The 22,004-nt window shown below is 47.9% G+C and overlaps 1 protein-coding gene across 4 annotated transcripts in view; it reads right to left on the bottom strand.

Annotated features, from left to right (window-relative positions):
- The window catches only part of ZFAT (zinc finger and AT-hook domain containing), a 235,157-nt gene extending 213,549 nt beyond the window's left edge, over positions 1-21,608 (bottom strand). The window contains exon 1 of one of the 4 annotated variants that reach the window (XR_007728259.1): positions 3,973-4,101. Coding sequence is in view for 2 of the 4 variants with exons in the window: in XM_050801562.1 (XP_050657519.1) it covers positions 3,973-3,994 (22 nt within the window). In the remaining 2 variants the exon portion in view is untranslated. Of the gene's footprint in view, positions 1-3,972; positions 4,102-5,314; positions 5,433-21,403 lie in introns of those variants that run through there. The other 3 variants (XM_050801563.1, XM_050801566.1, XM_050801562.1) reach the window with 3 other exon arrangements.
- Between the last annotated feature and the right edge of the window lie 396 nt (positions 21,609-22,004).

Genomic DNA, 22,004 nt, shown 5'->3' with positions numbered 1-22,004 from the left:
TCTAGTTTTGTAGACTCTTGCTGTTGGAAAGGACAGAGTGTCCAAGTCCAGCTTCCCAGCCGGTGTCTAAACAAGGTCAGAAAGCCCTACCTGACCCTCCCCTTGATGCAGGGGCATCACTGTGGGCAGCTGCCACCTGTGTTTACACCCCTGGGAGCCTCAGAAAGGCTGCCCCCCTTCTCCTCACCACACTAGGCTAGTACAGCCTCAGGGTGTCCCTGGCAAGGCCAGTCTCTCCCATAGCCAAGTGCCGTAAGCATCTGAACAAGCTATCCAGTGGCCCTGGGTCTTCTCTCCTGCAGGCGTGGCATCCTGGCCCTTCAGCTCCATGCTCAGGCGGGGTCTGCACTGTGGTGGTGGCCAGGAGACCAGTCTCCGCTGCAGCGGGCGCCTCCACAGACAGGGTATTTCCCAAGCCACCTGTAGCAGGACCATTCACACACATGTCCCCTAGGGGGCGATACAAGACAAAAGAGAACTCCGGCCACAGGGCAGCTTGTTCTGGCCTGCAGGTTTGCAATTTTGCAAGGTGAGGAGGACGGGTAAGCAAGCACCTGCTCGCTGGTTTTCAGACTTTTAATTAATTCAGGAACCTCATTCTTCAAGTCTCAGCTCCATCCTAGCTTTCTCAGGGAGACTTTTCGTAAATCCCCTTCAATATTAATGAGGTCTCTGATACTCCCTCCTGCTTATTTGCCTTGCAGTATGACCACAATTTGTAATCACGGATTTAATGCTGTGCTGGTTTAACCTGTCTCCCTCAATAGATTGTAAGCTCCAAAATCATCAATATCATTTAATTCAAAATATAGTAAAGTGCTTTAAAAGATCCATGTTAAAGCTATAAAAGATACTTATCTGCACTTCCTTTATCATGAAAACCAGAACGTTTCCAAAGTGTTCACTTAAGAATCCCTGAGAATAATCTGAACTAACTGAACTAACTGAACCCTCCCAGGTTCAAGCGATTCTCCTGCCTCAGTCTCCAGAGTAGCTGGGATTACAGGCACCTGCCACCACAGCTGGCTAATTTTGTATTTTAGTAGAGACAGGGTTTTTCCATGTTGGTCATGGCTGGTCTCGAACTCCCGACCTCAGGTGATCCGCCCACCTCGGTCTCCCATAGTGCTGAGATTGCAGACATGAGCCACCACACCGGCCTGAACTAAATCATTCTTCACTCTCATTTTCTAGAAAAAGAAGATGGTGTGCCAAGAAAGAAAGATCAGGCTCAGGGTGGGAAAGCCCCCAGTCCAATCCCCAGCAGAGGAGAAAACCAACTTCTCTGACCCTCTGACTCCTCATCTATACAATGGGAATAAATGCAAATCAGAATGGTGGTTTGAAGGAAGAGAAACCAGAATCAAGACAAAGCACTAGAAGAAAGACGCTCACTGAAGGGTTTCAGAATCCAGGTGTCAGCAGTGGTGCCCCATCCCTACCTCAATGGGGTAAGTCCCTTCAGGGCCACAGCCACCCAGGACTTCCACTCCTTCCTGGAAATTTACACCCTCAGCCCTCTGCCATTCCCTGTTCATGCTCCACAAACGAAAAGAAGTGAAACTCAGTCCTTTCACTGAAATACGCTCGCCTCCAAAATTCACCTAGTCAGAGGATGAAAGTAAGTAAAATAAACAAGTATGGGAGGAAATCCTAAAACAAAATACAAACAAACAAATGAACAAAACCATACTTTCAATGAATAACCATAATTGCACTGAAATAGGAGACGATCAACCCAAGTAACTTTGGAAGCTGCTGTTTACACCAGATGCCTCAGGCTAAAGAGAAGAAGAGCTCTAATTAAATACTGAACTCTAGGTAGCAGGCTTCTTTTTCACAAAGACATGGTTTCCTGATTCTGAAACTATTTTTGGTATAGTCCAGGACTGAGTAAATAAGTAACTATACTATGGATACTGAGATCCAGATTTTTCTTTGTCAGAGAAGGGAGTTATCATGGAAAGGGGAGAGGACAGAATACACTGTGTTGTTGAATTGCAACTGGAAAAATCCATGTGAACTCAATGATTTTTAAGAGGGAAATAGAGATTGTGTAGGTGTGTACTGAGTTTAGATATATGTATGTCTCATATATGTACAGACATCCCTCTGTTTCCTAGCTGTGTTTCTGAGAGGGCACAGAGGCAATGACACCCAGCTCACCTAGTTCCCAGACCTCTGATTCTAAATGCCACTCTCCACTAAAAGAAACCAGGCCTCCTTGTAGAAACAGCTGATTCCAGAGCTGGAACAGGGAAAGCACAAAATGAGCCCAGAATATGTTGTACCAGAAAGCAAGGAAGTCCTCACAAAAGCGGGGGCATGCTGAAGGAACACAAAGGCCCACTTTAACACAACTGGCCAAATATGGGGGAATCTGAGCATCAAATTAAACAATGAGAAAAGATTACAGACCACTGACTAAAATAAGCATGCCCGAGTCTACGCAAATATAAATCAAGGAAAAGAGAACATTCTTGCTTACACAGACAACTAGTAAAAAAAAAAAAAAATGGTAACAATGTGAGGTACGGCTATGTGAATTAGCTGATTGTGATAATCATTTCACAATGTATGCCTGCATCAAAGCGTCACATTGTATACCTTACATACATACAATTTTTGTTAATTATACCTCGATAAAACAGGGGGGACGGGGGGGGAGGGAGAAGACAACTAGTAAGTGCGGAAGAAATGACAGAATTAGACACCCATCATGTAGCAGCCATCCTGATGCTAACCAACTCTGGCAAGAATCATCAATGGGTGCTGAAACTACTGAATGAAGAAAGTCTTTGGAGTGAGGAGTAGCAGGATAAACACACGGTCTCAAAGAGCTCACCACAAGGCATTTCATTACAAAGGGGAAATACAGTAACTTTACAGTGAAGCAACCTGACCTCCTCAAACGTGTGGCATCACCAGTAATGGGAAAAATCATGATCACATGCCTCCTGCTATGGTGTGCTGAGAACGCAGCATTATTTCTGCGTAATTCCTGCCCAGAAATGCAGAATTTAAATCTGCTCACGAGGAAGCATTACACAAAGCCAAAGGGAGGTAGAGTCTACAAAATAACTGGCCCATACTCCACAAAAATATCAATGTCGTGGAATACAAGGCCAGAGGCAGCGCTCCAGATTCAGAGAGTGAAGAGATGTGACCCTGGAATGCGGGGCGTGGCTGGGGTGTCCTTCCGCCATAAAGGGTGTGGCTGGGACAATCAGTGGAATCTCAAGAGGGGCGCTGCACGGATGCTGTTTCTCATTTTGATAACTGAAACGTGGTTATGTGGGAGGACGTCCTTGTGTTTAGGAAGTAAACACCGAAGATACTTAGGGATAGGCAAAGGGGCATCAGCTCTGCAACTTGATCCCAAATGGCTGAAAGAGAGGACAAAGCAATGTAGTAAAATACTAGCATTCAGGAGACTGAGTGAAGGGCATATTTTTGTACTACTCTCTCCATTTTTCTGTAAGTGTAAATTTTGTCATAATAACAGGTTAAATGAGAACAAACCCTACATCCAACATGCCTTCAGTATTTGAGCGTCTCAAGGAGACGTCAACACAGAACAGGCTCCATTTAGACATCCTCCTGGTTCATTCGCCTCTCCTTCCCATCACTGGGTCTTCCCTGCCTTTCTAAAGGCTCCAGAAACTCCAGATCCATGCGCTTTTACTTGCAGAAACTTCAGCTCTAGTGTGCTCCTGTGCCCCCTCCCCACCGGAATCCTCAAATCAAGTTGGCTCAAAGAATAAAAGGTGTCCGTGTAACCAAAGCCTTTCTCCCTAGAAGACATTCGGAGTATTAAATAGAAAAAGCAATCAAATCTATTACTGTAGTTATCACTATAACTACAGTTCCCTAAACCTTGCCTCATTATATATCTAAGGTCTTCATTTTTTAAAGTTGGAAAATTAGTTCTCAAAAGACTAACTGAAAAAAAAAACATGAAAATGAAGTCACCTGGGAAAGGGAGGATTCTCATGCCCACAGCAGGACGGTCGTGCTGCAAACTGACGGGTCTCAGGGCTTCAGGGGAGGCAGCCAGGCAGGGAGAACCTAGGAGAAGGCAGTGTCCAGAGGAGGACGAACCAACCATGGCCCAGGCAGCAGCGGAGGAGCTCACTCCAGGCCCAGCGCAAGGGGGTTGCGTCCACATCCTCCCGGGGAGGCACTCGGGCCAAGAAGGCCCTTGCAGACGCTCTGAGAAGTGAGAAGCCTCGGCTCTGCTTCCAGTAGGGCCCCTGGCCACCCTCTTGAGCAAATCCCATACCCCTTTCTCTCTCCATCTTTGTCTCTGAAAGGCAAGAGCCATTCCACAGCTGCCAGGCCCAGGTCCTCCGTTCGTAACTAACCATGCGCCGCCCCCAGGCCCAGCCATCTCCAACCAAGGAGGCGCCACCCTCCAGGCCCGGTCATCTTAACCAAGGTGGCGCCAGCCCCCAGGCCTGGGCCATCTCTAACAAAGGCACCACCGCCCCCCAGGCCCAGGAGCATCTCTAACCAGGGAGGTACTGCCCCCAGGTCCTGCCCGCATCTCTAACCAAAGTGGCGCCACTCCCCCAGGTCTGGGCCATTGCTAACAAGGGCGGCACCGCCCCCCACTCAGGCCCAGGTAGCATCTGTAACCAAAGAGGTGCTGCCCCCAGGCCCTGCCCGCATCTCTAACCAAGATGGCGCCACCCCCTAGGCCTTGGCCATCTCTAACGCGGCATCAACCCCCAGGCCCTGCCTGCGTCTCTAATCAAGGAGGCGCTGCCCCCAGGCCCTGCCCGCATCTCTAACCAAGGAGGAGCCCATCCGCAGGCCCAAGTCCCATCTCTAAGGAGGTGCCACCCCCCAGAAGCCCAAGTCTCTAACCAAGGAGGCACCACCCCCAGGCTCTGCCTGCGTCTCTCACTAAGGAGGCACTGCCCCCAGGCCCTGTCCGCGTCCGCATCTCTAACCAAAGAGGCACCACCCTTAGACCCTGGCCCCATCTCTAACCAAGGTGGTACCACCCCCAGGCCCTGGCCCCCTCTCTAACCAAGGAGGTGCCACCCCCAGGCCCTGGCCCCATCTCTAACCAAGGAGGTGCCACCCCCAGGCCCGGGCCATCTCTAACCAAGGAGGCCCCCCAGGCCCAGGCCGCATCTCTAGCCAACCAAGGCAGCCCGTGAGTCCTGGGCCACCCTACAGAGCAGCACAGCATTCCTGCCAGGAATTGCTACAGGCGACCAGGAGTGGAGAACAGCCCAAACACCTCTCAAGCCACCGAAGAATCAACAGGAAAGTTCAGAGCGGAAACTCGCATCGGGAGAATTACCTAGTAAACCTCCACCGAGGGCAGAGTAGAAGGGATGCTGGGCGCCTCCGCCGCTTCCCACGGAGCATGCAGAGGTGAAGACACTCCCTCTCCATCTACACCCTTCCTTCCCAGACTCCCGCACTCTCCTAGGAAGCCCCACCACCCTAGTTATCCCCGGCAGGCGCCACCCACCCGCGCTTCTCTCCAATACGCGGCTACAGCTCTGCCCAGGTGGGACAGGGCAGCCTGCCGCCACGGAAGGCTCCGATTGGCCCAGAATGAGCACATGACACCATCCACAGACCAACCAGCACTCTGAGGGGGTGTGGCCTGAGGCTGGTAGCCGTCCCCGCCCAGCAGGGGGCCCTCCTAGGTCTTGGGGACCCGCTCCAGTCTCAGGAGGCTGCAGGCGAGAAGCACCCGGCGTCTAGAAAAACTTGGACTGTACATCTCTCTCTCTCAGGCATATTAAAGGTTTCTGAGCTGCCCTGTCAGGAAACTCATCCAACAATTTTTTTTTTTTTTTTTTTTTTTTGGAGACGAGTGTCGCTCTGTCGCCCAGGCTGGAGTGCAGTGACTCGATCTCGGCTCACTACAACCTCCGCCCGCCAGGTTCAAGCGGTTCTCCCACCTCAGCCTCCAGAGTAGCTGGGATTACAGGTGCCCGCCGCCACACCTGGCTAATTTTTTGGTTTGCTTTTGGTTTGGTTTTGTTTCGAGACGGAGTCTGGCTCCGTTGGTCTCGCTCCGTCACTCAGGCTGGAGTGCCGCGGCACGATCTCGGCTTACTGCAACCTCCGCCTCCCTGGCTCAAGCAATTCTTCGCCTCAGCCTCCAGAGTACCTGGGATTACAGGCACCCGCCACCATGCCCAGCTAATTTTTGTATGTTTAGTAGAGACGGGGGTTTCACTATCTTGGCCAGGCTGGTACTGAACTCCTGACCTTGTGATCCACCCGTCACTGTCGCCCAAAGTGCTGGGATTACAGGCGCGAGCCACAGCGCCTGGCCTTTTTTTGTATTTTTAGTAGAGAAGGGGTTTCACCGGCCGGGCGCGGTGGTTCACGCCTGTAATCTCAGCACTTTGGGAGGCCGAGGTGGGCGGATCACGAGGCCAGGAGATCCAGACCATCCTGGCTAACACGATGAAACCTCGTCTCTACTAAAGGTACAAAAAATTAGCCAGGCGTGGTGGCGGGCGCCTGTAGTCCCAGCTACTCCGGAGGCTGAGGCAGGAGAATGGCGTAAACCCGGGAGGCGGGGCTTGCAGTGAGCCGAGATCGCGCCACTGCACTCCAGCCTGGGCGACAGAGCGAGATTCCATCTCAAAAAACTAAAAACTTTAAAAAAAGGAAGGGGTTTCACCATGTTGGCCAGGCTGATCTCAAATTCCTGGCCCCAAGTGATCCGCCTGCCTCGGCCTCCAAAAGCGCTGGAATTACAGGCGTGAGCCACCACACTCAGCCAGTACAACAATATTTAACACGCCCAGTGCTGAGCAACAGACTCCTATGTCACCTAGTCCCTCCTACCTGCTCAGACTGCACACAGAGAAAACTCCAAAAGCCCTGGGATAAGGGAGCCACCAGGGCCGGTCAGGAACACGCAGAAGGATGACCCGACCAAGGCCAGGCGCAGTGGCCCACACCTGTAATCCTAGCACTTTGGGAGGCCGAGGTGGGTGGATTACCTGAGGTCAGGAGTTTGAGACCAGCCTGGCCAACACGGCAAAACTCTGTCTCTATTAAACATACGAAAAAAAAAAAATTAGCCGGGCATGGTGGCAGATGCCTGGAGTCCCAGCTACTCCAGAGGCTGAGGCAGGAGACTCACTTGAACCCAGGAGGTGGAGCCCAGTGAGCTGAGATCACACCACTTCACTCCAGCCTGGGTGAAGGAGCAAGACTCCATCTCGAAAAAAAATAAATAAATAAAAATAAAAAGAATGACCCAAATAATAGCAGGAGAAGGAGGCAAGGGAAGGTGGAAGAGATAGACAGCGTGCCCAGGAGAGGCAGCAGGAGAACCTGACAGTGCAGGACAGCCAACTATTTGGACACTCCAGTAGACTTGCTAAGGAATTCTGAACTAAAATAATAAGAGCAATAATAAAGAATGCCCTGATCAAATCTATGTTCCTTGCATCCAAGAATTCCAAACACCATGCCCCACCCAAATCGCTCATGCCCTGAGCCCCTCTTCCCTGGGACATTCTGGTAGAAGCATCAGAAGGTCAGGTGAACCGTCAAAGCCACTGTGTCCCAAAGAGGAACTCTCCTCCCACTCAACAGAACCAGCCTCCTGGATACCCCCAGGGATCCAGGGCACAGCACCCTCCTGGCCACCCAGCCACCCTCTCACCTTTGACTCCTCCCCCGGAAGGGCACCAAGAAACAGTCACCAAATCCCATCAATGTTCCTGTCTACCTACCGTCTAGCCATCAGTTCCCATCACCAAAACTCGTCTCCCAATTCAAGCCCTTCTGTGGGCATTTCTTATATAGTCTTCCTATTAGAGAGCAAAGACCAAAAAAAATTAAAAAGGAAAAGTACAGAATGTTTTTCTTGATTACTTTGTCTTCTAAAAATTGACAGCAGGAGAAAGAGAAGAAGAGGAGAGTGAGATCGACATTAAAAAGGCAGAATCAAAGCCTGGTGTTCCAGGGCACCTCATATTTCTGCAACTGTATCTCCATATTCCCCCATTTCCCTAAAGTCCAGTGATCTTAATCATTGCCCCTCAGCCGCTCCCTGCATTGCATAGGGAACTGAGCATAGAGCCAGGGTCCACACCTGAGGGCAGGTCAAACCCACCACAAGGGCAAACAGCAAACTCTGGCAGGAAAGGGTTAATAACCCCCAAGTATGAAATGCTTCTGTCAATCTCTAAGGAACAGTAAGATCCAAAGAGGGAAAGGAACAGAGACATGAAAGCAATGACAACAGAGGAAATAAAAGGAGCTAACCCATGGCCTGCAGGTGTAAAGACCTGTACTTTGGGACCACACTGACCTGGGTGAGTCTGGCTGCACTCCTAGTGAGGAGTGGACTCTGTGCCATGACTCCAACCTGCTGAGCCCGTTTCCTAATCTGTATAATGGCAATAACAGCATCTGCCTCCCTGGGTCATTAAATTAAATGAGGTAGGGTGGGAAGTGCTGACAGTCCAGGTGCTCAAGAAATATGATGGAGTCCACTCAGTAGCCTGAGAACAGCACAGTTTGGTTTGGGATGGAATAGCCCAAAGCTCAAATCCTAGCTGGACCACCTACCAGCATGAGACCAAACCTCTCTGCCCCTCTATTTCTTTGTCTGTAAATCAAAGATAATATCCCAACATCAGAGAACTGCAGTTACGCTGGCAGAGAACAATGGTTGGAGAGCACGTCACACAGCACTGGGACACGGTGGAAGCTGGGAATGCAGATAACCTCTCTGGTGGTTAAGAACGTGAGTGCTGAAGCGTCATGCTGTCGGGATGGACAGGGCACCAGGGCAGGAGCCTCGGCTCAGGCGGAAGGCTGGCACGCACCCGTGGGGAGCTAAGTGGCATGCGGGCAGTGGGGCCAAGGACAGCTGCAAGTCCTGTGCATCATCAGGCAGTGATACTCCCCGACAGACTCTGAAAAGCTGCAAGCTGCCTCTGATGGAGTCTTAGGCACTGAGTTCAACATGGCCTTGCTCAGCAAGAACTCTCAAGATCACCTCAAAAACACTTCCTGAGCAGCAGCCAGTTCAGTGCGTACCTCACCTGACTTGGTTCTTCAGAGAATAAAATCCTCAGATGAAGACATGTTTAGCCACAATTTTGTAGAAATGGAAACTGAGGCTCAAAGAAGTCACAAGAAAGATCACACTGTGGGTCTAAAATGCAAAGCTAGGTCTCCGGGACTCCAAAGCCAGTGCTGTTTCCCAGAGCCCATATTTCTGGGGTGGGGGACCCCACAGACACCCAACTCAGCAAGAAGAAAGGCCAAGGAGAGGAGAGAAAGGCAGGCTAGATGGACAGGGAGTTGACCCTGCTGATGGAGGTAGAGACTCAGGACATGGGCAGGGCCTCACAAGCCAGAGGCTACTGGACAGCTCAGCCAGAGTCCAGCAGGAGAGCCGGCCGGCTGAGCACACTCCCCTCCCTCCACCCCGGTGCTCGGCAGCTCAGACCTGACCCCTGTACAAAGAATGCACGAGGACCTGGAGGTTCACTGTCAGACTCTGGGCTGCAACTGCCATGCCCCCGCAGAGCTCTGGCCAGTCCAGGGGGAGGCAGAGGCTGCATACCTTGTCGGGCTCCCTCATGCTTTCCTGCCTTGCCCCCTGCTGTGCCTCCTTGGCCTGGTCAATCTGCTCAAACATCATCCTGTGGCTTTCCTGAGCCCCTCGCCCAGCCCAGGCAGAACTGACTGGCAGTGACCACGTCACTGATCCCCCTACTGTACCTTGTACAAGCTTCTAGCACTGTCCAAGGGACCCTTGTGTAAGTGAGTAAGTTTAAATCGAGAGACAGGGTTATGTCGCTGTCGCCATCGCCACAGTCAAGACTCAGACCAGTCCCAGGCACCCACCAAGCTCCCGGTGCCTCTTCAGTCAGTGCCCTCACCCCCCACCCCCATGTAAATGTGTGTTTATGGTAAATACACATAAAATTTACCATCTTAACTATTTTTAGGTATACGGTTCAGTGGCATTAGATACATTCACACTGGTGTGCAACCATCTCGACCGTCCATCACCAGAACTTTTTCATCTTACAAAACCAAAACTCTATGTCCATTAAACACTAACTCCAGATGCCTCTTCCCCCAGCTCCTGGCAACCACCATCCTACATTCTGTCTCTTTGAATTTAACTACTCTAGGAACCTCATGTAAGGGTAATAATTTGGTAATTGTCTTTTTGTGACTATCTTATTTTTGCTGTGCACAGTGGCCTCAAGGTTCATCATGTGGTAGCCTATGTCAGGCTTCCATCCTTTTTAAGGCTGAATAATGCTCTATTCTATGTATACACTACATTTTGCTTAGCCTTTCATCCCTTGGTTTGTTTCCACATTTTAGCTATTATGAATAACGCTGTTATGAACATGGGTATACAAATATCTCTTTGAGACTCTGCTTTCAATTTTCAGAAATATATTCCAAGAAGTGAAATTGCTGAATCACATGGTAATTCTATCTTTCATTTCTTGAGAAATTTCCATACTGTTTTCCACAGCAGCTGCACTGTTCTACGTTCCAACAAACAGTGAACAAAGGTTCTAATTTCTCCCATCCTCAAAGTATGTTGTCTTTTGTGTCTGGCTTCTTTAACACGCCCTTGAGATTGGTTCAGGTTGCTGCCTGCATCACTTTTTCATCCTTTTTCATTGCCAAGTAGTATTCCTTTGTATGGATATATCACAATTTGTTTATCTTTGCACCAGCTGTTGAGCATTTGGGCTGGTTCCAGTTTGGGGCTTGCTATGCTTTCAATGTTCCCTCCAAAAATGCATGTTGAAACTTAACCCCCAATGTGGCAGTGTTGAGAGGTGGGGCCTTTAAGAGGTGATTGGACCATGATGGCTCTGCTCTCATGAATGAATTAAAGAGTTAATAGAATAATGGGTTATCATGAAAATAGAACTGGTGGCTTTACAAGAAGAGGAAGAGAGTCCTGATCATAGTACATTAACAAACTCAGCCCCTTGCCATTGATACCCTGTGCCACCTTGGGACTCTTCAGAGAGTACCCACCCAGCAAGAAGGCCCTCACCAGATGCAGCCCCTTGACCTTGGCCTTCTCAGCCTCCAGAACTATAAGAAATAAATTCCTTTCCTTATACATTACCCAACTTCAAGTATTCTGTTATAAGCAACAGAAATCAGACTAAGACAGGGTTATTAGAAATAAAGCTGCTATGAACATGTGTATACCTGTCTTCAGACAGACATAGGTTTCGTTTTTTCTTGGAATAGGATTGCTACCTTTTATGTTAAGTTGATATGGTCTGGCTGTATTTCCACCCAAATTTCATCTTAAATTGTAGCTCCCATAATTCCCACATGTTGTGGGAGGAATCCAGTGGGAGATAATTGAATCGTGGAGGCTGTTTCCCCCATACTGCTCTCGTGGTAGTGAATAAGTCTCATGAGATCTGATGGTTCAGGTCTTGGAACCATCTCTCTTTCACTTGGTTCTCATTCTCTCTTGCCTGCCCCCAAGTAAAACATGCCTTTCGCCTTCTGCCTTGATTATAAGGCCTCCACAGCCACGTGGAACTGTGAGTCCACTAAACCTCTTTCTCTTGATAAATTACTCAGTCTCGGGTATGTCTTTATCAGCAGCATGAAAGCAGACTAATACATAAGTGTACCCTCAACATTGTAAGAAGGCAGCAAACTATCTTCCAAAGTAGCTGTACCATTTTGCATTCCTACCAATGATGTATCAAAGTTCCAGCTGCTTCACATCCTTATCAGCACTTGGGATTCTTTTCAATTTTCACCATTCCAGTGGGTAGGTAGTAGTGTCTCATTGTGATTTTAATTTGCATTTCCCTAGGAACTAATGATGTTGATCATCTTTTCATATGTTTATTGATCATTTTTATACATTATTCTGTTAAAGAATCTTTCAAACCTTTTGCTCATTTTAATTAGTTTTGTCTGCCTTGCAGACTGTGAGTTCCTTCAGAACAGGTCTCAAGGCCCCCTCGATGCCTAACTCCTGGGAGAACCATTCCCATAGAGGATATGTGAGTAGTGCCGTGGAGCCACCTACCAGCTGGTGCCTCAGCCACTGCACGCAGCCCAGATAGGGCCTCACACACAGCAGGCACTTCAGAGATATTTATGACCACATCAGCAAGCACAGATGGCCAGTAGCACAGGGAGAGATTGAGTGGAGCTGGACAGCCACAGGGACCAGCCTGAGCTTCTGTATCCTCACTTGCAAAGCAGAGATAATAGACCCACCTTGCAGAGCTTTTGTGAAGAATAAACTAAAGAATGGGTGTGAAGCACCCAACTGAGCAGGTCTACAGAAATGATAGTTATTATGATCAGGCCCTATCTTATTCCCCTGCAACTGCATGATGAGGGATTGGATCCAAATGTTCAGGGAAAGAAGGTGAAGACTGACAGAGGGAGAATGGAAGGGGAAGAGAGGAGAGGGAAAGAAGGAAAAGACGGATGGTGGAAAAGAGTAAAGTCCCCCGCCATATGCCAGGTATGTTCCCAATCCTCCCGTATGAAAACTCTACGAGCACGCTACCTAGTAGGTCTGTGGGGACCATTTTCATATAATATATAATATAGGAGGCAAAGGTGGCTCAAGATACTTGCCAAGGCCCCAGGGCTGTTAGACAGCAGGACCAGGACTTCCACCCAGTTCTGCTTCCCCTCAGGGCCCCTTTTCCCTGCATTACCTAAGCCTGGTTCCCTGTGGGGCTCTCTCCCCGAGGAAGGGTCTTCCCAAGGTGCTTCCTGGAACTGGGCTAGCCCTGAACAAGTCCCTTGCGCCAACTCAGACACAAAACCAGGCAGAATTCAAAAGATGCTTCTCTACCACCACAGGAGGAAACTGAAGATTATAGACCCAGGGCTGCACATAGGAAGCCTGCAGAGTTTTCATGTCCCTGAGCCTGTTATATTCACCATTCCCCTTTCCCTAGAAACAAACACAGATGGAATGCCTGCAGGTCCCTAAGGTAAAAGCCAATCCCTCACCAGTCCCAGGGGCTTTCTCTCTGAACTACTTCTCTAAATCTGTCCCTCCTCATCCCTACAGCTGGGATTGCACTAGGACAGCACCTAATGAAACTCTCCTGCCTGTATTTTTGTCCCTCCAAAAAGTGTTCTCTTGCTTATTATTTATACTTCAAAAATTACTATAAAGCTGTAGTAATCAAAGTAGTGTGGTACTGATAAAGAATAAACAAATAGAGCAGTGGAACAGACCAGAACGTTCAGGAGTGAACTGACACATAATTTTCAAGAAAAGGGTCAAACTAATTCAATGGAGGAAGAAAAGGTTCTTCTAACAAACGAGGCTAGAAAAACTGGGTAACCACATGCAGGAAAAAAAACATTCTCCATCCCTACTTCATACCATACACAAACTTATTAGAGATAGATAGTAGACCTAATAAAAGCAAGAAATATAAACCTTAAAAAAAAAAATTAGACTTTCTTTGTGACCTTAAAGTAGGAAAACATTTCTTTTTTTTTTTTTTTTTTTTTTTTTTTTTTTTTTTTTTGAGACGGAGTCTCACGCTGTTGCCCAGGCTGGAGTGCAGTGGCGCGATCTCGGCTCACTGCAAGCTCCGCCTCCCGGGTTCCCGCCATTCTCCTGCCTCAGCCTCCTGAGTAGCTGGGACTACAGGCGCCCGCCACCGCGCCCGGCTATTTTTTTGTATTTTTAGTAGAGACGGGGTTTCACTGTGGTCTCGATCTCCTGACCTTGTGATCCGCCCGCCTCGGCCTCCCAAAGTGCTGGGATTACAGGCTTGAGCCACCGCGCCCGGCCGGAAAACATTTCTTAAGAGGAGATACAAAAAGCACCTCCTATAAATGTAAAAATAATGGCAAATAAAACTCCAATAAAATTACAAACTTCCGTTCATCAAAAGATAAGAGACAAATAAGTGAGCAGAAATTGGGAGAAAATGTTCACAACATACACACGCACACACACACACATATATATACAACAAAAGACAAACATCCAGAATATATAAAGGACTCTTACATTCCAGCAACAAAAAGACAATAAATCCTATTTATGTATTTGCTTGCCTATTTGTTTATTTTTAGAGAAACTGTTTCACTGAGGCCCAGGCTAGAGTGCAGTGGCATGTTCACAGCTCACTGAAGCCTTGAACTCCTGGGCTCAAGCGATCCTCCCACCTCAGCCTCCTGATAAGCTGGGACCAAGGGCATCCACCACCATGCCCAGCTTTTTTTGTGTGTAGAGGTGGGGTCTCACTATGTTGCCAAGGATGATCTTGAACTCCTGGCCTCAAGCAATCCTCCCACCTCAGACTTCCAAAATGCTGAGATTGAAGGCATGAGCCACCACACTCAGTCCCCAATTTATTAAAATAGGCCAAAGACTTGAATAGACATTTCTCTAAAGATGACACAAATGGCCAATAAGCACAAGAAAACATGTTCAACATCATTAGTCATCAGGCAAATGCAAATTAAGGGAGATACCACCGCACGTCCTCTAGAGAAGACAAAATAAAAGACTGACAATACCAAATGCTGGTAAGGACAGAGAGCAAGCAGAATTCTCTGACAGAATTCTCTGATGGGAATGTAAAATGATACAAATGACTCTGGAAAGCTATTTGGAAGTTTCTTAAAAAGTTAAAACATCACTATAACCCATAAATTCCACTCCTATGTACTTATTAACCCAAAAGAAATGAAAATAAATATCCACAAAAAGGCTTGTACAGGAACATTCACTGCAGCTTTATTCCCCATAACGAAAAACTGGAAAGAGACTGTGGCTATATTCACGCAACAGAAAGAAACAAACTACTGAATCTCAGAAGTTCTATGCTGAATAAAGGAAACCAGACACAAAAGAATTATATGATGTTCTACAGAAGAAGAAATTCATCTATGGTGACATCAAGACTAGTGATTGTGGCCAGGCACGGTGGCTCATGCCTATAATCCCCAGCACTTTGGGAGACCCAGGTGGGCAAATCACTTGAGGTCAGGAGTTCGAGACCAGCCTAGCCAACATAGTGAAACCCCTTCTCTACTAAAAATACAGAAATTACCCAGGTGTAGTGGTATTCCCCTGTAATCCCAGCTACTCAGGAGGCTGAGACAGGAGAATTGCTGGAACCCAGGAGGCGGAGGTTGCAGTGAGCCAAGATCGCGCCATTGCCCTCCACCCTGGGCAACAAGAGCAAGACTCCATCTCAGAAACAAACAAACAAACAAAAAGACTAGTGGTTGCTTGGGGTGAGGAGCAGGGATGGGACAGTAAGGTGCAAGAGAAAACTTTCTGGGCTGATGAAAAAGTTCTGAATATTGTTAGGAGTGTGGGTTATGTGAGTGGTCAAACTCTACACTTTAAGTCTATGCACTTCAGTATATATAGTACACACATACAAAAAAAAAAAAAAAAAAAAACCTGTCTCTTGGCAGCTGCCAGAGATCTTTCTTTCTGAAAGGCCAGTCCGCAAGCCTTGTTATCTTTCTGTCCCTCAAAGTTTCCAAAATAAAGTCCTAACAGCTTCCCACTACTCAAAGGCCCTTCATCACAGACCTCCAGCACCCCATGCCCCTCCCCAAGCTCAGTACTCACCTGGTCACAAAGGGTGGGCCACACCTGTGTCACTGCACCAGCTATCCCTTCTTTCTACAGGGCACCTCTGCTCACCCCACAAGACCCAGCTCAACACATCTCCTCCTTCAGGAAGCCTTCCCACAATCCCTCGGGCTGGGGTAGATGCACCCACTCTGAAGCCCTCAATACTCAAGGCTTACTTCCATCACAGCACCTAGCCCCATTCCTAAAGGAATCTGTTTTCCACTGCCAGGACTGCATGAAATCCTCAAGAGGGAAGAACATGTCATATTGGACTTTGCATCCCTAGCAAACAGCACAAAGTTTGGCATAAACATCTAGGTAAACTGAAGACCAGCTTGATAGTAAAAAATAATAATAATAATAATAAGCAATAATAATAACCCTAAGGGGCAGAGAAATGGTAGCAACTCCTGAAGAAGAGGCCCACCAGCAGGGACACAAGGAGAATATCTAACACTAAGAAGGAAGCCAGTTAGGGCCCTATAAGGAGCCTTGGGGCTGAATTAAAATGCTCTCCAGAGATACCAGGACACCCTAAAGCTCTCCTGGTCCTTGGCTCCAGGTCCCATGGCTGAGCTGGTCCTCTTTTCCCCCACTGCCCACTATGGGATGCTGCCCCCTTCCTATTCGGACAACCTGCAGTTTCCACTGGCATCCTCTGAGGCCAGGTCCCTACCCCATCCATCCTGCCTTGATCTGCCTGTGTTGAACACAAAGGCACCCGATTCCAGAGTTCCACCTTTTGCAGCTCCATGTATTACATGATTTAAAAGAACTCAAAAGATTTTAAACCCGTATACTGAAAGGGATGACTGAACCATGTTCACTGTAGTGCCATTCACGATAGCCAAGTATGGAATCGGCCTCAGTGGCCAACAACACGTGAATGAGTTTTTTAATGTGGGACATATACACCATGGAATATTATTCAGCTGTAAAAAAGAAATGTTGTCGTTTGTGACAACATGGATGAAACTGGAGAACACTGTGCCACGTAAAATAAGCCAGCACAGAAGGACAAACACTGCATGTTTTCTCTTACATGTGAACTCTAAAACAGTGGAGCTCAAAGAAGCAGAGAGTAGAATGGTGGGTACCAGAGCCTGAGGGTGCAGGAAAAAATGATGATCAAAGGGTACAAAGCCTCAATTAGACAAGAGGAATCGTTTTTTTCTTTGAGACATATTGCACAGCATGGTGAATACAGTAATAATGTACATTTCAAATTTGCTAAAAGTACATTTTAAATGTTTAGTTACCACAAAATGGTAACTATTTGAGGTGATGGATATGTTAATTCACTTGATTTAATTATTCCACATTATACTCATAAATCATAACATCACATTATACCCCATAAACAAATATAATTTGTCAAGTTACAGGTTTTTTTAGTTTAAAAAAAGAAAATCATGTCACCCAATTTTAAGTCCCTGTTTTTCTATTGATATGCCAAACATTATCTTTATAAGCAAACTCAATTATCTATATATTTTGTGTTCCTTGAAAAAAAAGGAGGCAACGCTAAATCTGTAAGATGTTTAAAATGTCTATTTTGCTTTGCTCTGCTGTTTTTTCTCTCTCTTTTAAAAAAATTACTCAGCCAGGCACGGTGGCTCACATCTGTAATCCCGGCACTTTGGGAGGCTGAGACAGGCGGATCACCTGAGGTCAGGAGTTGGAAACCAGCCTGACCAACATGGTGAAACCCCATATCTACTAAAAATACAAAATTAGCCGGGCATGGTGGCGCATGCCTGTAATCCCAGCTACTTGAGAGGCTGAAGCAGGAGAATCGCTTGAGCCCGGAAGGCAGAGGTTGCAGTGAGCCAAGATCACACCATTGCGCACCAACCTGGGCAAAGAGCGAAACTCCGTGTCAATAAATTAATTTTATTTACGTTAAAAAATGACTTATTAAAAAAAAATTACTCAGTCTGGCACAGTGACTCAAGCCTATAATCCTAGCACTTTGGGAGGCCGAGGTGGGTGGATCTCTTGGGCTGAGTTCAATACCAGCCTGGACAACCTGATGACACCCCATCTCTACAAAAAAATACAAAAATTAGCCAGGTGTGGTGGTGCACTGCTGTAGTCCCAGCTATTCGGGAGGCTGATGTGGGAGGATGACCTGAGTCTGGGAGGCTCTGCCTTTCCATTCACAAATGCTTTCAAGAAGCGAGTGGATGACAGTGTACTGAGCTGTACACTGGGAAGTCTGGTTCTGGGAAGGGAAGAGACAAATCCCATTTCCTGAATGCCATCAGCAGCCACCTGTGGCAGGATTGTGTCTCCTTTGCCAATGAAGGGACTGGGGTCCCAAGGGCTCTGTGACTTCCCTTAGGTCAGGAATCTGGTGAGAAGCAGATGTCTGGGCCCAGAGCACAGGCTCTTTCCACCCCCTTAAATGTTCCAGCCCTTAAAGTTGATGCCTGTCCTTGAGAAATTGCAAAAACAGTGAAAGTTTAACCGGGTAAACAGCTAAGAAGAGAGGGAAAACTTAACTCTAGACTAAATCTCTTCTACATAATTAAATCAACCCATCTTGGTGCAGAACTTTTCAGAGGCTGTATGCTTGAAACTATCTATAAAAGGAAATGCAATTAAGGAGACTTTTTAATATATCTGATTCCTGACTGCCCTTGTTCCAGGCAAGAGCTTAATTCTACTTAACGATAGCTATCTTTGAAAAGTTATGTAAATTGCAAGGTATGGGGAGACAAGAAACAGGAACCCTTTCACCGGAGGCAAAGGAGAAGCCCACTGAGAAGGGAGCACTGTGGAAACAGGGCTCCAATTCACACAATGACCATCTCAGCTCATTTGCCACCTACAGCTGTGCTCTGTAGACCACATGCAACTCCACCTCGTTATCATTCATGGTACTCCCTTTCCTAAATTAACCAAAACAGGAAACTCTTTTCAGAAATTAGCTGACCATGAGTTGACAGTAACACATTTTAATATGTGATCTTTTCTCATTTGGTACAGCTGGAAATTGAAGGCAACGTCAACATATGTCCAGGGTTCTTCTTTAAAACTCTTGGGTAAATTCCAGAAGTGGAGAAGTGGACAACTCATGCTCTCTACACAAGCAGCAACGTGGGACGAGGAAGGTACCAATCGAGAAGATGTTTCACGTTTATCAAAATGGAGTCATTCATGTGAAACTCTTAAACAAAATGGAGCCAGAGGATATGAAGGAAGGGCCCTCATGCAAGTATGCGTATGACAGGAACTATGCCAGGAATTCCTTAGAGCCTGTTGCTTGCACAGGACACTTGCCTGGTGCACCTGTCTCCAATGGACTAATGCCAACTCCTGCAATAAGCCTCCAAAACCAATGGTCTTTGTTTCAAAACCGCTTAGGTGGACTTCCCTTTAGTCTTTAAAAGTTTCCATTTGCCCCAACTTCTTTGGATGTGCCTATGATCCAGCATAGCGCACATATCTAAATTGCAATCCCCTGTTATTCCCAAATAAACTACTGTTTCAGGATCCCATATCCAAAATGCTTGGGACCCAAAGTTACAGAATTCCAGATGTTTTTGATTTTGGAATATTTGCATATACATAGTGAGATAACCTGAGGATGGGACCCAAGTCTAAATATGAAATTTATTTATGTTTGATGAACACCTTATACACACAGTCTGAAGGTAATTTTACAATATTTTTAATTTTGATCATGAAACAAAGTTAGTGTACAATGAACCATCAGAAAGCAAACGCGTCACTATCTCAGCCACGCATATGGGCAATCTGTGATTGTCTGGCATCGCCACCATTCCTGACTCTGAATTTCTATGCTACCAATAAGACGATCACTTTCTTATATTTATTTACACATAAGTCCTTACCAGTAAAAAATATGACACACCATTAATACAGTGAAAAACAAGGTGTTCAAGGTACCTAAGCAGCACAGCAGCATCACCAGAACACGTGTGTCAGCTGCTAAACAACAGAATGATAAACAATGTCTGGCTTTAAGTCTGCTGTTCAGCCTACATTTGTTTCTGAATGTTAACAGCATCGTCTTTACAGTTGTGTAACTGTTGTTTTGTTTTGTTTTGTTGAGAAAAAGAGAGATGGAGTTTCACTACACTGCCCAGGCTGGTGTTGAACTCCTAGACTCAATCGACCCTCCCACCTCAGACTCCCAGAGTGCTGGGATTACAGGCGTGAGCTACTGCGCCCGGTTATGCAACTGCATTTCTACTGAGAACCCTCACGAGGTCAGATAGAAAATTTTCCACTGTGGCCTCATGTCAGTGCTCAAAAGTTTCAGACTTTGGAGCATTTCCGATTTCGGATTTTTGGATTAGGGATGCTCAACCTGTATTTGGAGAGTAGGTCTCTCCAGTGCTCATTTTAGGCTACCATAAGATAGCATACCTGAATTAGCTGGGCACCACAGCTCATCAGCGTACCTGTGGTCACAGGTACTTGGGAGGCTGAGGTGGGAGGTTCACTTGAGTTCGGAAAGCAGAGGTTGCGGTGACCGGAGATTGTGCCATCGCACCCCAGCCTGAGTGATAGTGCGAGACTCTGCCTCAAAAGATTTAAAAAATTAAATTTAAAAAAGTACGCCTGATATAGTTCGGGTCTCCTGACCCAATACTCGGCTCTGGGCCCACTCTGTCACTCCAGGACACATTCTCCCACGTCTAGCACCGCAGCAGGTGGAGGCAGGACTATGACTGGCACCGCTCTTTACCCCTGCCTGGCGTGCAGAGGGACTTCTTGCAAAGCTGTTATTTGAAACTAAAGTCAGGAAAGGGGGTTAACCCGCCCCTGGGGGTTAGAGGTAGTGACACGCTACTTCCTTCAGCATGGGGACACACACTACAGATGTTTCAGTAGATGAACTGGTAGGCTCAGAACACACAACTGGAGAGAGGCAGCTGTGCAGGGTAAGTCCCAGTGACACGATGTTTGCATCTCCAAAAGGTCACTTGGGCTCAGCAAAAAAAAAAAAGCCAGACCGATGGGCAGACATGATCAGCCAGCGCGTTCGTTCTTTCATTCACTAAGTACATACTGAACACTTACATGAACCAAACCCTATTCTAAGAAGACAGAGGTACAAGTCAGGCGAGCACGCAGGAGTTTGGATTTTAGCCCAAGTTGGAGGAAGTTAATTTTTAAAACCCCAGTTCTATCGTTTTTTAAATGTGTGATGTTGACCTCTCTGAACTTCTGTTCCTCATAATAAATGACCTACAAATTAGAGTTCTCAAGAGAGCTGAGCAGCAAAACGTGTTAAGTCAGTGCCCAAATGTGGAAGCTTGTAGTAATTACAGGTGAAGGACCCCAAGCTCAAGGTTAAAAGACTTGCACCGGGTGTCAAGTGGAAGATCTGTCAATCTATCAGGTCCAGCCGCCGGCCGGGAAGCCTGCAGGAGGTACTCATTTCGCCGAGGAGGAATCTGAGGCCAGGCAAGAAGGAAGACCCGCCAAGGTCCACTCAGTCAAAGAGCTGGCACCGCCGGGATTCGAACTTCGCGCCCACTGCGTTCCGTCACTGGCGCGCGCCCAGACACCACCCATTGCCATGGAAACGGCTGGGCGCGTGCTCTTCCACTCGCTCCCTCCTTGCTTTTCATTTTTTTTGCGGCGGGATACCCCAGCGACTGAACGTGAGCCGCAGAACGCAACTACGTTCGCTCTCCTCCCCAGACCCGGATCCCTCCGCGGCCGGCGCGCTGCTTCCCGACTCGACGCTCGAAACGGCTTCCCGCGCGCCGCGCCCCACCCCCACCCAGTCTCACCCCAACCCCCAGCCCGACTCACCTGCCGCCCGCGTCTCCATGGCAACGCCCCCACGGCGGAGGAAAAAAAAGCCTCGGGCTCTTCCGGGCCCCCTCCCGTGCCGACCGAGGAGGCGGGGCGCCCTGCTGACGCTTCGCTTTTTATTTTTATTTTTTTAAGAAAAGAGCCGGCGAGGTTATGGCGAATCTGCGGCATCCAACATGGCGGATGGAGTCTTCGCCCTCCTCCCCACGGGGCGCAGACGCCTGCGTAGCGGACGTCCGCCTCGGGTGACCCTCCCCCCGGCGCCGAGCGCGGCCCGGCCCGGGCCGAGCTAACGCGCATGCTCGCAGCCGGAGGCCGTGCTTTTTATCCTGCTCGGCGGAGCCGCTGCATCTCGTTTTGAGCCACGCCCAGGGAGGGGCCCTCGGGAGGGCCGGAGCAAGGATCTCCGGCTTGGGAGTCTGGCGGTCTTGCCCAGCCTTTGCCAAGGCGACCTTAGACCCGCGGCATGTGGAGCTGCTGGGCTGGGCGTGCAAGGAGAGTTCTGGGCACGCTTCGTGTCGCAGCGGTACCTCTCACTACCTAATTTGGGGCAGTGAATTAACTTTTCTTGCTCTCAGTTTACTGATGTGTCCATCGG

The sequence above is a fragment of the Macaca thibetana genome, chromosome 8 (genome assembly GCF_024542745.1).
Source record: "Macaca thibetana thibetana isolate TM-01 chromosome 8, ASM2454274v1, whole genome shotgun sequence".
NCBI classification, from domain to species: Eukaryota; Metazoa; Chordata; class Mammalia; order Primates; family Cercopithecidae; genus Macaca; species Macaca thibetana.
This window is presented reverse-complemented; position numbering and strand designations above follow the sequence as displayed.